This window comes from Boleophthalmus pectinirostris, unplaced genomic scaffold, assembly GCF_026225935.1.
Source record: "Boleophthalmus pectinirostris isolate CB_2022bp ecotype Guang Dong unplaced genomic scaffold, ASM2622593v1 HiC_scaffold_10, whole genome shotgun sequence".
Classification (NCBI taxonomy): domain Eukaryota; kingdom Metazoa; phylum Chordata; class Actinopteri; order Gobiiformes; family Gobiidae; genus Boleophthalmus; species Boleophthalmus pectinirostris.
This window is the reverse complement of record NW_026570971.1, coordinates 28429949-28444948: the sequence shown is the minus strand read 5'-3', so window position 1 is coordinate 28444948 and position 15000 is coordinate 28429949. Positions and strand designations below refer to the sequence as shown.

At 47.8% G+C, this 15000-nt stretch overlaps 2 protein-coding genes across 9 annotated transcripts in view; both read right to left on the bottom strand.

Moving 5' to 3' along the window:
* The window catches only part of acaa1 (acetyl-CoA acyltransferase 1), a 10199-nt gene extending 9303 nt beyond the window's left edge, over positions 1-896 (bottom strand). Inside the window, exons 1-2 of one of the 3 annotated variants that reach the window (XM_055154763.1) lie at positions 586-896; positions 65-158 (exon numbers count right to left, since the gene is read on the bottom strand). In XM_055154763.1, the coding sequence (XP_055010738.1) occupies positions 65-158; positions 586-771 (280 nt within the window). In that variant the 5' untranslated portion in view covers positions 772-896. Of the gene's footprint in view, positions 1-64; positions 208-251; positions 423-585 lie in introns of those variants that run through there. The other 2 variants (XM_055154757.1, XM_055154762.1) reach the window with 2 other exon arrangements.
* Positions 897-1341: 445 nt separating this feature from the next.
* LOC110175546 (BTB/POZ domain-containing protein 3-like) lies at positions 1342-12060 on the bottom strand. Of its 6 annotated transcripts, XM_055154727.1 has the most exons (7): positions 11830-12060; positions 8058-8526; positions 7512-7602; positions 6708-6826; positions 3083-4332; positions 2960-3033; positions 1342-2012 (listed from the first exon to the last, which is right to left on the bottom strand). In XM_055154727.1, exons 2-5 carry the CDS (start codon positions 8264-8266, stop codon positions 3300-3302), a joined length of 1452 nt encoding a protein of 483 aa, XP_055010702.1. In that variant the 5' UTR covers positions 8267-8526; positions 11830-12060; the 3' UTR covers positions 1342-2012; positions 2960-3033; positions 3083-3299. The 6 variants fall into 6 exon arrangements, with proteins under 6 accessions (XP_055010702.1, XP_055010721.1, XP_055010712.1 ...); XM_055154746.1 differs by lacking the exons at positions 1342-2012; positions 2960-3033 and adding an exon at positions 2779-2835; XM_055154737.1 differs by lacking the exons at positions 1342-2012; positions 2960-3033 and adding an exon at positions 2836-2885.
* Positions 12061-15000: the final 2940 nt, after the last annotated feature.

Sequence of the window (15000 nt, the reverse complement as noted above, 5' to 3'; positions counted from 1 at the left end):
AGTCCCGGTTCAGTCCCGGTTCAGTCCCGGTTTAGTCCTGGTTCAGTCCTGGTTGAGTTCTTACCCACGCAGACGTCTCCGAGTTGGTCTGGACTCAGGTTGAGGTCTGAGACGACGGCTTTCATGACGGCGCTGAGGAGCTCATCTGGAGTCGTGTCCTGGAACAAGACCAACAACTGAACCAGGACTGAACCAGGACTAAACCAGGTCTAAACCAGGTCTAAACCAGGTCTAAACCAGGATTAAACCAGGACTAAACCGGGACTAAACCAGGACTGAATCAGGACAAAACCAAGACTAAACAAAGTCTAAACCCGGGACTTAAACCGGGACTGAAACAGGACTAAACCATGTCTAAACTGGGACTAAACCAGGACTAAACCAGGACTAAACAAAGACTAAACCAGGACTAAACCGGGACTAAACCAGGACTAAACCAGGACTAAACCGGGACTAAACCGGGACTAAACCGGGACTAAACCGGGACTAAACCAGGACTAAACCATGTCTAAACCAGGACTAAACCGGGACTAAACTGGGAGTAAACCAGGTCTGAACCCGGTCCTGTCCCGGTCCTGTCCGGACCTTGAAGGAGCCTCTCTTGGCTTTCCCGATCGCGGTCCTTCGTCCGTGGACGATCACCACATCATCGGGACCGTCGCGTCCCGCGGCGCCGCACACGGAGCTCCTGAGGCCGGACACGTCTGCGGCGGGACCCGGGGACTGTCCCGGAGGACGGAGGTGTCCCGAGAGGACCTGGAGACGGTGCATGTCCCACGGAGACGCGGCGGGGACCAGGAGGACACAGGGACACAAGAGGACAGAGGACAGAGGGACCAGAACCGGGATCGAGGCGGAAGTGGACTTCGCTTTGTTTACATAAAGAGGACGGAGCCCGGGGAGGGACAAACGACAAACGCGAAACAAACTAAACCAGGTCTAAAAACACAGAAAAATGTTTCTGAGCTCGGGGTTTTAACAAGTGACTTTTATTAAAAAAAAAAAAAAAAGAAAGATCAGACCTGCACCTGACACACAGAGGGAGGGCACCTGACACACAGAGGGAGGGCACCTGACACACAGAGGGAGGGCACCTGACACACAGAGGGCACCTGACACACAGAGGGAGGGCACCTGACACACAGAGGGCACCTGACACACAGAGAGGCACCTGACACACAGAGGGCACCTGACACACAGAGAGGGCACCTGACACACAGAGGGCACCTGACACACAGAGAGAGGGCACCTGACACACAGAGGGAGGGCACCTGACACACAGAGGGCACCTGACACACAGAGGGACGGGGGGGAGGGCATCTGACACAAATCAAAGTCAGATTGAGTAAAATATGTTTTTTTATTAAACACAATTTAAGGCCACTTCATCAAACAAACAGACACGAGACTAAAGACCAACCAGGTCTAAACCAGGTCTAAACCAGGACTAAACCAGGTCTGAGCCAGGTCTAAACCAGGTCTAAACCGGGACTAAACCAGGTCTAAACCAGGTCTAAACCAGGTCTGAACCAGGTCTAAACCAGGTCTACACCAGGTCTGAACCAGGTCTAAACCGGGTCTAAACCAGGTCTAAACCAGGACTAAACCAGGTCTGAGCCAGGTCTAAACCGGGTCTAAACCGGGTCTAAACCGGGTCTAAACCAGGTCTAAACCAGGTCTAAACCAGGTCTAAACCAGGTCTGAACCAGGTCTAAACCGGGTCTAAACCAGGACTAAACCAGGTCTGAACCAGGTCTAAACCAGGTCTAAACCAGGTCTACACCAGGTCTAAACCTTGGCTCTGTTCTTGATGAAACCGAGCGCTGTTTTCTTCACAAACCCAGATTTTTACAAAAACATTTGAATGAATTTAAAATATATTTGAAAGGTTAATGACGTTACATTTATACAAAAAGTTTTAATTTTCTTCTTTTTTAAAGGAAAATTTTTACACAAATGAGTTCATTCTGTTCATGAGCTCACAGGATCCTCAAGGAACCAGCTCCAAACATCTCCTCAGTCTGACCCTCAAACATCTCCTCAGTCTGACCCTCAAACATCTCCTCAGTCTCACCCTCACAAACATCTCCTCAGTCTGACCCTCAAACATCTCCTCAGTCTGACCCTCACAAACATCTCCTCAGTCTGACCCTCACAAACATCTCCTCAGTCTGACCCTCACAAACATCTCCTCAGTCTGACCCTCACAAACATCTCCTCAGTCTGACCCTCAAACATCTCCTCAGTCTGACCCTCAAACATCTCCTCAGTCTGACCCTCACAAACATCTCCTCAGTCTGACCCTCACAAACATCTCCTCAGTCTGACCCTCAAACATCTCCTCAGTCTGACCCTCAAAACATCTCCTCAGTCTGACCCACAAACATCTCCTCAGTCTGACCCTCACAACATCTCCTCAGTCTGACCCTCACAAACATCTCCTCAGTCTGACCCTCAAAATCTCCTCAGTCTGACCCTCACAAACATCTCTCCTCAGTCTGACCCTCACAAACATCTCCTCAGTCTGACCCTCAAACATCTCCTCAGTCTGACCCTCAAACATCTCCTCAGTCTGACCCTCAAACATCTCCTCAGTCTGACCCTCAAACACCTCCTCAGTCTGACCCTCAAACATCTCCTCAGTCTGACCCTCAAACACCTCCTCAGTCTGACCCTCAAACATCTCCTCAGTCTGACCCTCACAAACATCTCCTCAGTCTGACCCTCACAAACATCTCCTCAGTCTGACCCTCAAACATCTCCTCAGTCTGACCCTCACAAACATCTCCTCAGTCTGACCCTCACAAACATCTCCTCAGTCTGACCCTCAAACATCTCCTCAGTCTGACCCTCACAAACATCTCCTCAGTCTGACCCTCAAACATCTCCTCAGTCTGACCCTCAAACATCTCCTCAGTCTGACCCTCACAAACATCTCCTCAGTCTGACCCTCAAACACCTCCTCAGTCTGACCCTCAAACATCTCCTCAGTCTGACCCTCACAAACATCTCCTCAGTCTGACCCTCAAACACCTCCTCAGTCTGACCCTCAAAACATCTCCTCAGTCTGACCCTCAAACACCTCCTCAGTCTGACCCTCAAACATCTCCTCAGTCTGACCCTCAAAGAAACGTGTGTCTGAGGTTAAAGAGAAGAGTTCAAAGAGGACCTCCTGCTGCTCCTGCTCCTCAGTGTGGAGTCCTCAGGACAATCTGTTTAGATAAGAGCAGAGGATGGAGCAGAGGAGCAAGAGAGGGTCAGAGGATGGTCTGATGGAGCAGAAGATGGTCAGAGGTGGGTCAGGCGTAGAAGATGAGCTCTGGGATCTGTCCTCCCTGGACGCCGGTTCCGTTGGTGGAGTCTGAGGAGCACTGGAACTGGAAGGTGACCCTCCCGCTCTGCACCTCGGTCATTCCCTCCTGCCCGAAGTAGCTGAGCTCGTTTCCGTCCAGGATGACGCTGGCCGTGTAGAAGGTGTCGGGTTCTATCTGCACCGGGTGCTCGAAGAACACGGGGAACGTGCTGGAGGAACCGTCGGAGAAGTATTTAATGAGGCGGTGGGCCATGGCCACGCCCTGCCTCTTCAGCTCGATGCGAGCGCTGTACTCGGCCGAGCCGCAGCTGGAGCCGTACAGACCGAAGCCGGCGATGAAGACGCGTTTATCTACGGCGAACTGGATGCTGTCGCAGCGCCCCCTGTACCTCCACTGGTTACTGCGGTAGGCGCACGACTGGAAGCGGTGGCAGCGCTGAGGCGCCAGGCCTTTGCGCGGTTTGGTGCAGAAGAGCAGCTCGGGTTTGTTGGCCGCCGTGTACCACAGGAAGATGTCGTTGGTCTCGGTGAGCGTGAGCACGCCGGACTGCGCCGCTCCGTTGGCGAAGTCCTCCAGGCCCATGGTGGGCACGCGGATCAGGTAGATGGCTTTGCCCAGGACCCGCCTCTTGTTCTCGATGGTGGGCTCCAGGTCGCGGCGGCCGCACTCGGCCTCGGCCCAGCTCAGCGCCGCCTCGAACACCACCATCTCTTTGGCGTTGAGCGTCTCCCGCTGCAGGATGCTCTCCAGCGTGACGGCGTCGATGTCGCAGAAGCCGTCGGAGCGCAGGGCGAGTTCGGCCTGAGCGTCGATCACCTCCCAGCAGCGCTCCGTCAGCTCGGGCTCCTCGAACAGGCAGCTCTGAGACAGGAGCACGCAGGCGTTCCTCGCGCTCAGGCTCGTCTCCAGGAACGTCACGCAGGCGCGAGCCAGGTGAGGCACGATGTACTTCTTCGCCGCGTACAGAGTCGCCAAAACTGTGTCGGCGCAAAGATCGATCTCATCACAGTAGATGTACCTGACGAGGAGGCAGGGGCAGAGGAGGCAGGGGCAGAGGAGACAGGGGCAGAGGAGACAGGGGCAGAGGAGGAGGAGACAGGGGCAGAGGAGACAGGGGCGGAGGAGGAGACAGGGGCAGAGGAGACAGGGGCGCAGGAGGAGACAGGGGCAGAGGAGACAGGGTCAGAGGAGACAGGGAGAGACAGGGGCAGAGGAGACAGGGGCAGAGGAGACAGGGGTCAGAGGAGACAGGGGCAGAGGAGACAGGGGCAGAGGAGACAGAGGAGACAGGGTCAGAGGAGACAGGGTCAGAGGAGACAGGGGCAGGAGGAGACAGAGGGCAGAGGAGACAGGGTCAGAGGAGACAGGGGCAGAGGAGACAGGGTCAGAGGAGACAGGGGCAGAGGAGACAGGGGCGCAGGAGGAGGAGACAGGGGCAGAGGGAGACAGGGCAGAGGAGACAGGGGACAGGGTCAGAGGGTCAGAGGAGACAGGGGCAGAGGAGACAGGGTCAGAGGAGACAGGGGCAGAGGAGACAGGGGCAGAGGAGACAGGGCAGAGGAGACAGGGGCAGAGGAGAGGAGACAGGGGCAGAGGAGACAGGGGCGGAGGAGGAGACAGGGGCAGAGGAGGAGGAGACAGGGTCAGAGGAGACAGGGGCAGAGGAGACAGGGGCGCAGGAGGAGGAGACAGGGGCACAGGAGACAGAGGAGACAGGGGCAGAGGAGACAGGGGCAGATGAAAAATCAGTCAAAAACACTTTTGAGTGGAACATGTATTTAGATTTGTTAGAGATTTGGCCGATACTGATATTTCTAAAATCCACAGTGAGTCTAAACTTCACCTTCAGTGAGTTTATGATCTTTGGTAAAATAAAAATAAAACATATTTACTGTATTTATTGTTTATATTATTTATGTAACTCTAATAAAGCGAGTCGTGTCTTTAGTCGGGTCAAAAAGAGACAAATAAAACGTCAGTATCGGATCAAGTATCAAGTATCAATATTGGTCGATACCGATACTGGTTCATCTCAAGTGATTTTCATTTTATAAAAAACTAAACTCATGGCTGCACTTCATTTTATCTCTCAGACAAGTGCAGGTCTGAACCAGAACTAAACCAGGACTAAACCAGGTCTAAACCAGGTCTGAACCAGGACTAAACCAGGTCTAAACCAGGTCTGAACCAGGAAGTCTGACTAAACCAGGACTAAACCAGGACTAAACCAGGACTAAACCAGGACTAAACTAAACCAGGACTAAACCAGGACTAAAACCAGGACTAGGACTAAACCAGGACTAAACCAGGACTAAACCAGGTCTAAACCAGGACTAAACCAGGACTAAACCAGGACTAAACCAGGTCTAAACCAGGACTAAACCAGGACTAAACCAGGACTAAACCAGGTAACCAGGACTAAACCAGGTCTAAACCAGGACTAAACCAGGACTAAACCAGGACTAAACCAGGTCTAAACCAGGACTAAAACCAGGACTAAACCAGGACTAAACCAGGTCTAAACCAGGTCTAAACCAGGACTAAACCAGGACTAAACCAGGTCTAAACCAGGTCTAAACCGGGTCTGAACCAGGACTAAACCAGGGTCTAAACCAGGCTAAACCAGGTCTAAACCAGGTCTAAACCAGGACTAAACCAGGACTAAACCAGGACTAAACCAGGACTAAACTAAACCAGGACTAAAACCAGGTCTAAACCAGGAGGACTAAACCAGGACTAAACCAGGACTAAACCAGGACTAAACCAGGACTAAAACCAGGACTAAACCAGGACTAAACCAGGTCTAAACCAGGACTAAACCAGGTCTAAACCAGGACTAAACCAGGTCTAAACCAGGTCTAAACCAGGTCTAAACCAGGTCTAAACCAGGACTAAACCAGGTCTAAACCAGGACTAAACCAGGTCTAAACCAGGTCTAAACTAGAACCAGGTCCTCTAAACCAGGTCTAAACCAGGACTAAACTAACTAAACCAGGGAGGTCTAAACCAGGTCTAAACCAGGACTAAACCAGGTCTAAAACCAGGGTCTAAACCAGGTCTAAACCAGGTCTGAACCAGGTCTAAACCAGGTCTCTAAACCAGGTCTAAACCAGGTCTAAAACCAGGTCTAAAGGTCTAACCAGGTCTAGGTCTAAACCAGGTCTAAAACAGGTCTAAACCAGGTCTAAACCAGGTCTAAAACAGGTCTAAAACAGGTCTAAACCAGGACTAAACCAGGTCTAAACCAGGACTAAACCAGGACTAAACCAAGTCTGAACCTAGACTTTATAAATCCCCTCCTCAGGATTCAGTTCTGTTTTGTTTTTTGGTATTTCGTGTGTAAATAAATTCCTGATGTGGGATTCTGCTGCAGCTTTATTCCCTGTGACCTACTTCAACATGGCGAGGAACGACGGCGGCTCCACGTCCGGGATCCGGATCTCGTCCTGGTCTTCTGCCAGTTCTCCGTAGAACATGGCATGGAACACAGAGCTGCCCACAGCCAGAACATACTGAAACAAACACGCAGACATCAGGCCTGGGTTAGTCCTGGTTTAGACCCGGTCCAGTCCCGGATTAGTCCCGGATTAGTCCCAGTCCAGTCCTGGTTTAGTCCCGGATTAGTCCCAGTCCAGTCCTGGTTTAGTCCAGTCCGGTTTCCAGTCCAGTCCAGTCCGGATTAGTCCCGGATTAGTCCCAGTCCAGTCCTGGTTTAGTCCAGTGGTTTAGTCAGTCCAGTCCCGGTTTAGTGTCCAGATTTAGTCCCAGTCCAGTCCAGTCCCGGATTAGTCCCGGTCCAGTCCTGATTTAGTCCCGGTCCAGTCCCGGATTAGTCCCAGTCCAGTCCTGGTTTAGTCCCGGATTAGTCCCAGTCCAGTCCTGGTTTAGTCCCGGTCCAGTCCCGGATTAGTCCCAGTCCAGTCCTGGTTTAGTCCCGGTCCAGTCCCAGTCCCCCCAGTCCCGAGTCCTGATTTAGTCCCGGTCCCAGTCCCCCAGTCCAGTCCTGATTTAGTCCCGGTCCAGTCCCGTCCAGGATTAGTCCCTGGTTTAGTCCCAGTCCAGTCCTGGTTTAGTCCCGGATTAGTCCCAGTCCAGTCCTGGTTTAGTCCCGGATTAGTCCCAGTCCAGTCCTGATTTAGTCCTGGATTAGTCCCAGTCCAGTCCCAGTCCAGTCCCGGTCCAGTCCCGGTCCAGTACCTTGTGGCCTGGGACTCTCTGTGTTCCTCCTGGGGGTCCGACCACAAAGTGCACGTCGGCCATCATCTCATTGTTGAACATGACCGAGTTCCTGTGGGACATGTTCCGTGTTAGGGCATTAAACATTTTAAACGTATTCATTACAAACGACGACTCTCCACAGATCTGAACTGTAACACAGAACCACAACCTTCTGGATGTGCGTGAGGGCTGTTTGTGTTTGAGTGTGTGCTGTGTGTGCGACTTTTGTATTTGTGGAGCCGTGTTTGTGTTTGCGGGTGTCGCTCTTGTATTTGTGAGGACCACGTTTGTGTTTTCGAGTGTCGTGTTTGTGTTTTCGGGTGTTGCGTTTGTGTTTTCGGGTGTTGCGTTTGTGTTTTCGGGTGTTGCGTTTGTGTTTTCGGGTGTTGCGTTTGTGTTTGTGAGGACCATGTTTGTGTTTGTGAGGACCATGTTTGTATTTGTAAGGACCATGTTTGTATTTTCGGGGACCATGTTTGTATTTGAGGTGCAGTATTTCTGGGTGCTGTTTGCGGGCGCTGTTACCTCTCTCTTATGGTGGGGAAGAGGCCCTGCCAGTTGGAGCCTCCCCCGGCGGCGCCCCCTGTGGTGCCCGCTGTGGTGCCCGCGGTGCTGCCTGCACTGCTGCTGCTGCTGCTGACGCTGGGGCTCAGGTTGTGGGTGTGGGTCTGGAGGGTGGAGCTGCTCTCAGAGGGCACCAGCTTGTTGGAGCCTGGGTACAGCTCACCTGCCATCCTCCGCCCGCCACCCTCACGCCGGGGCCCTCACAGCAGGGACCCTCACGCCGGGGCCCTCAGAGCCGGGGCCCTCAGAGCAGGGGCCCTCACAGCAGGGGCCCTCAGAGCAGGGGCCCTCACAGCAGGGGCCCTCACAGCAGGGGCCCTCAGAGCAGGGGCCCTCACAGCAGGGGCCCTCACAGCAGGGGCCCTCAGAGCAGGGGCCCTCAGAGCAGGGGCCAGGGGCACATGGCTCCAGAGGTCCAAGACTCACAGCGCTGAAGAATAGAGAGACAACATTTAACTTTTATTAAACCAGAACTAAACCAGGTCTAAACCAGGTCTAAACCAGTTCTAAACCAGGACTAAACCAGGTCTAAACCAGGTCTAAACCAGAACTAAACCAGGACTAAACCAGGTCTAAACCAGGACTAAACCAGGACTAAATCAGGATTAAACCAGGTCTAAACTAGGACTAAACCAGGTCTAAACCAGGTCTAAACCAGGACTAAACCAGGACTAAACTAGGACTAAACCAGGACTAAACCAGGTCTAAACCAGAACTAAACCAGGACTAAACCAGGTCTAAACCAGGACTAAACCGGGACTAAACCAGGTCTGAACCGGGTCTGAACCAGGACTAAACCAGGTCTAAACCAGGTCTGAACCAGGTCTAAACCAGGTCTAAACCAGGTCTAACCAGGACTAAACCAGGACTAAACCAGGACTAAACCAGGTCTAAACCAGGACTAAACCAGGTCTAAACCAGGACTAAACCAGGACTAAACAGGTCTAAACCAGGACTAAACCAGGACTAAACCAGGTCTAAACTAGGACTAAACCAGGTCTAAACCAGGACTAAACCAGGTCTAAAACAGGTCTAAAACAGGTCTAAACCAGGACTAAACCAGGTCTAAACAGGACTAAACCAGGTCTAAACCAGGTCTAAACCAGGTCTAAACCAGGACTAAACCAGGTCTAAACCAGGACTAAACCAGGTCTAAACCAGGTCTAAACCAGGTCTAAACAAGTTCTAAATCAGGACTAAATCAGGTCTAAACCAGGTCTAAACCAGGATTAAAACCAGGATTAAAACCAGGACTAAACCAGGCCTTAAATCACACTGGATTGTCTAAAGAACGAGTGTTTTTAATGATCATCGTAGGACCAGAATCGGTATCAGGATCAGTATCAGTATCAGTATCAGTTTAAATGTCAGTGTCATGACAACACCACAGGAGTGTTTCTTCGTTTACACACACTCCACAAACGTGACCACGATCTGACATGGAACCTTCTCATCTGATGTGTCCGACCACATTTAGTCACTTTATTAATCTGATCTTTAATCTTCCTCGTTGATTCGCACTTTCACTTGTGTCTCTTCATTTAAAAACGCTCCGGTGCAACATTTACTGAACCTTTGGAACTGTTTTTGATCTTAACGATGAATGTTGTTGTTAATCGTGTTGTATTTTGAGACGATATTTGAACTCTGCCTTAGTTTTTGTTCAAATTTGACTTGATCTGTGTGTGTTGATTTTGTTTGTTTTTTTGTTCTGAGTTTCTGTCCTTGTGTCTTTGTCGTTGTGACGATGAAAACCCTGAAAAACGAGACTCTCAAGAGGCTTAATCCTCCAAACAATATAAAAGTGAACGTAAAGGCGCTGTCGTCCGTCGAGCTCCCGCGGGTCCTGCAGGGCGCGGTCGGCTCCGGTCAGGCTCATTGTACCGAGTTTCCTTCTTGGCACAGCTGCGGTTTGACTTTATGATCCCTGAAATGCGTTTTCTTTTTGCGTTATTCCGTTGTTCCGCTGCTGTGCGACGGAAACGGACGCCACGATATGAAAACACAGAAACACAGATTCTCGCGAAGTTTGTGCATCTTTAGTGGAGTCCACACGTCCCTGTTTCCTCGGGACAGTCCCAGTCCCAACAGATTTATACCAAAAAAAAAACAAAACACTGATTTGTCTCAGTTTTATACAAGAAACGTCCCAGGTGTCTCTATTTTGGACCAATCTGATCCTGGAACAGTCATTTGTTTTGGTAAAATTGAGAAACTCTGCTTAAAAAAACACCAAAACACAAAGAAAATGTGATTGTCCTGACTCACGTTCGTCACGGCCTCTGCAGAACAGTTTTCTTTAATTCCGCGCTCGTTTGACAATTTTATTATCACCACAAACCAAACAAACGAAGGGAAATGTCTCTGTTGTGTCTGTTTTTAAAAATACCCGTGTACGTGTAAACGGGGCCTAAATGACAAAGGAATAAACACTAACCACCTGATTTCAGTGGCTACAGACGGAGCAGCGAGTCTGAGAGGGTCACAGAGGGTTTGTGTATCATGAATGTTCATTTTGTATTTGTACTGAATCATTTTAATAGTCGGTTTATACAGTTAATATACTGACAGCCTGTGTTGTCTTCATATTAGGCTTTTCATTTTTTGCGGCTCCAGGCAGGTCTGGTTTTTGGTTTTTTGGGCCAATATGGCTCTTTGAACATTTTGGGTGTCCGACCCCTGATCGAGAGTGTTTATGGTTTATATGTTCTAAAGTTGAGTTTATTTATTCAAAAGATTTTAATGAAGAATCCGCTGGAGTAGAAATTGTACAATCGTGTTTGGAAACGTTCGGTTTGATGTTCAGCGGATTTATTTACCGCTCGTTAGAACCTCCCGAGCTTCCGACGCTAAAGGAGCTCACGGGTGTTTGTATTTCTCCTGCTATATTAAATATATAAACTTTTGCGCTTGTGCATTTGTAAGATGACGTCAAGAAACCGGGACACTGCATTTGCTCATGTCCTCGGGGATATGAGATTCCGGGTTTCTCAGCGCGCCAGGAAACAGCAGATCCGGAACACTGGCAGAACCGGGACACTGTGTTCATGGGGTGGGGGTGGGGTGTGTGTGTGTTAAAGTATCGGTATCGGTACTCACTCAGTATCGGCAAGAACACAAATAATCATACTTGTACTCGTGCCGGTTTTTAAAAAAGTGCTATCGGTGCATCGTTACATTCCAGAGACAGAACAGTGACCGATCCACGGAGAAAAGTATCCGATGGGCCCCTCCACCGGAAAAAGTTCCACAATGCACCTTTAACTACACTCACATTAACTTGTGTACGAGTCCAGACCTGGTCCTGGTCCCTGGTCCAGTCCAGGTTCAGTTCTACACGCGGGGAACTTGGGATCGGGTCTGAAATTTACGATAAAACTAAAAAAATAAAAAATAAAAAAAGCCGAAAAGATGTTATTGTTGCTAAAGCTAAATGCTAAGAGTCGAATCCTCGAATCCAAAACGTGTCACGATTTACGCCAAAATGTATAATAAATGTGAATATAAAATCCCGACGTGACGCACAAAGACTAAACTCGTGTTGCACAAAACAAACAAACAAACAAACAACATGACACGTTTAAAGTTGAACCACAGGTAAATGTTCACGGTAACAAGCTAATGCTAATGCTAATGCTAATTCTAACGCTATTCCTATGGGTGTTGCTAATGCTAATGCTAATGCTAATGCTAAAGCTCTTTTGTTTTGGTTCGGCTCTCGGGTCAAACTCACCGCTCGGTTCGGTTCGGTTCCGGCGCCGGACTAAAGCCCCGGCGGTGGGCTCACGTTTTCTCCCGTGAAAAGCGTCCGTTTCGGGGCTGCGCGGGGCTCGGGGCGCTCTCCCCTGGTTCTCCCCTGGTTCTCTCCGGGGCTCGGCTCTGGGTCTGTCCGGTGAACACGCCTCCAGCGCCGCGTGCGGGAGGCGCCGCGGCCCGGGGACGAACTCACGGTGCGCACGGTTTAAACGGTTTATTTATTTATCACAGGTGGAACATGTTAAAGTACAATAAAGTACAAGTAAAGTAGTAAAGTACAAGTGTTAAAGTAGCATTTTTCCTTTTTCGGTTTCTTTTTTTTTTTTCCTTTTTTTTTTTATGTGTAAACAAATGTAGAAATGTTATGTGCACACTTTTTTACTCTTTTTTTTACTCTTTTTTCATTTTTACGCACAGAAAACATCACTTAACAAACAAACTAACAAAAACAAATCAGTCACATCTTGAGGAAATACGAGCAAGGTCATACAATAAAATAATAATAGAACGAAAATAAATATACTACTACCACTATTAATAAAAAAATAAAATAATAATAATGATAATATATTTTAATAATATAGCAATAATATATAATAATAATGTTATTAATATATTGTATTATTATTATTATTATTTATAATAATAATAATAATAACAACAATAATACATATTTAAAAAAAATTAAAAAGTCAATAAATGGTTGACACTTAAAAAAAAAAGTGTTTATGTGACACTTTTTAATCATCTCTACTTTCAAAATGGACAGAACTTCATTATTCCATCTTTTTACCTGTAGCTGTACTTTTTACTTTTATTACACTGCGTTTGAGGCGAGGTATCTGTGCTTTCTACTCAACTACATTTTTTACCAGAACTGAAGAGTAAAAAGTACTTTTCAAATGATTGTGGACGATATTTACCATGTTTATTCAAGCTTCGACTTTGAGCAAACAAAAAAAAAAATACACAAAATTCAAGAGAAAAATTCAGAAATTGCTTAGTCGCTACAAATATATATAAATATAATTTTAATCAGTATCACTACATTTTAACAAATTAAACACATGAGTGAAATACTTTTACTTTACTTTTAAAGTACATTTTTAAACAGGTACTTGTACTTAAGTAGATTTTTTTCAAGTGATACTTTTACTGTTGTATCTGTACTTTTACTTAAGTAACAAAGCTGATAATAAAATAAATATAAACCTTAAAGAGTTTCAGACAGAGTCCAGACTGAACCTTTGTCAGCAACAGTAAACGTTTATTTACACAAAAGTGCGCGTGTACAAATGTACTTTATGTATTTGAAATATGCCTCTTTATCTAAAACTAAAGCACATTATTCAAAATAAAAACACGTTTTACCGACAGCTGCCGTCAAAAACACTCGACCCAGAGTCACTCGTCCAAATCAAACGTTTGGCACAAAAAACAGGAAGAGCGAGAAAGTCCAGAGTCCAACTTTAAAAAACCAAAAAAAAACAAAAATATAAAAATAAAAGTCAAGATTCAGTTCAATAAAATCAAAAACCAAAACATCACGACCAGAACAGAAACTCAAACCAGGACTAAACCAGGACTAAACCAGGACTAAACCAGGACTAAACCAGGACTAAACCAGGACTGAACCAGGACTAAACCAGGACTGAACCAGGACTAACCAGGACTAAACCAGGACTGAACCAGGACTAAACCAGGACTAGACCAGGACTAGGAACCAGGACTAAACCAGGACTGAACCAGGACTAAACCAGGTCTAAACCAGGTCTAAACCAGGACTAAACCAGGACTAAACCAGGTCTAAACCAGGACTTTGGACAGACCAGTCCTGTGTGAGCTGGCGCTGGTTCTTTTTTCATTTCCTTGTGACACTTTGAGTTTTTAAAATACCAAATCTCTGTTGACGGACAAACCCCGGCGTCTGTGGGAGGTCGTGATGTTTCAGTCCGAGTCCGAGTCCGAGTCCGAGTCCGAGTCGCTCAAATTCAAATTAAAAACTCGACGTAAACGAAACCGACTGCACAGGAAGTGACATGGTGCTCGGGCGCACACACCGTATGTTCACTTTTTACACTTTGACACGAATAAAGTGCTTTTCAAACGACGCTCCACCGCATCTGACCCCTGACCCCCGTGACCTCTGACCCCCCGTGACCCCTGACCCCCCCGTGACCCCTGACCCCCGTGACCCCTCCCCCCCCCGTGACCCCTGGCGGATGATCCAAGTTTGTGATGAGGAAACGACATTGTCACAGAGTCCAGAAAACGTCCCACTCGTCCCTTTAGACTCAGAGCTTTTTTGTTTTATTCGTGTTTTTCCAAACGTTCCGCCCTCCTCCTCAAACTCCCCTTCAGTCGTTCTCCAGTTACGGCCCGTGGAAATTTTGGGGAATTGCAAACTTTTTCAGAAACTTTAATTTATGAACATTTTTGAGAGATCAGAATTTAAATAGAAAATTAAAAATAGAGAAAATCCGAGTGTCGTTCGTTCAGTCGTTTTTCAAAATAAAAACATTATTTGTCTCCAAAACCAAAATGAAAAAACAGACAACGGACTGAACCAGGTCTAAACCAGGTCTAAACCAGGTCTAAACCAGGTCTAAACCAAGTCTAAACCAGGACTGAACCAGGACTGAACCAGGACTAAACCAGGACTGAACCAGGACTGAACCAGGACTAAACCAGGACTGAACCAGGACTGAACCAGGACTAAACCAGGACAAGGACTGACTAAACCAGGACTAAACCAGGACTGAACCAGGTCTAAACCAGGACTAAACTAAACAGGACTGAACCAGGTCTGACTAAACCAGGACTAAACCAGGACTAAACCAGGACTAAACCAGGACTGAACCAGGACTAAACCAGGACTGAACCAGGACTAAACCAGGACTGAACCAGGAGATGCGCCCGCGTAGATGTCAGGTGATCAGGACTGAGACTGGGACCAGACTGGGACTGAGACCAGGACTGAGACTGGTTTAGACCTGGTTCAGACCCAGTTCAGTCCTGGTCAGTTTTTTCCCTTTGGTTTTAGAAACAAATAATCAAGGGGAAAAAAAATATATATATATATATATATATATATATATATATATTATTATTATTTTTGGTTTTATTTTTTGTGTGGATTCTGGGTCAT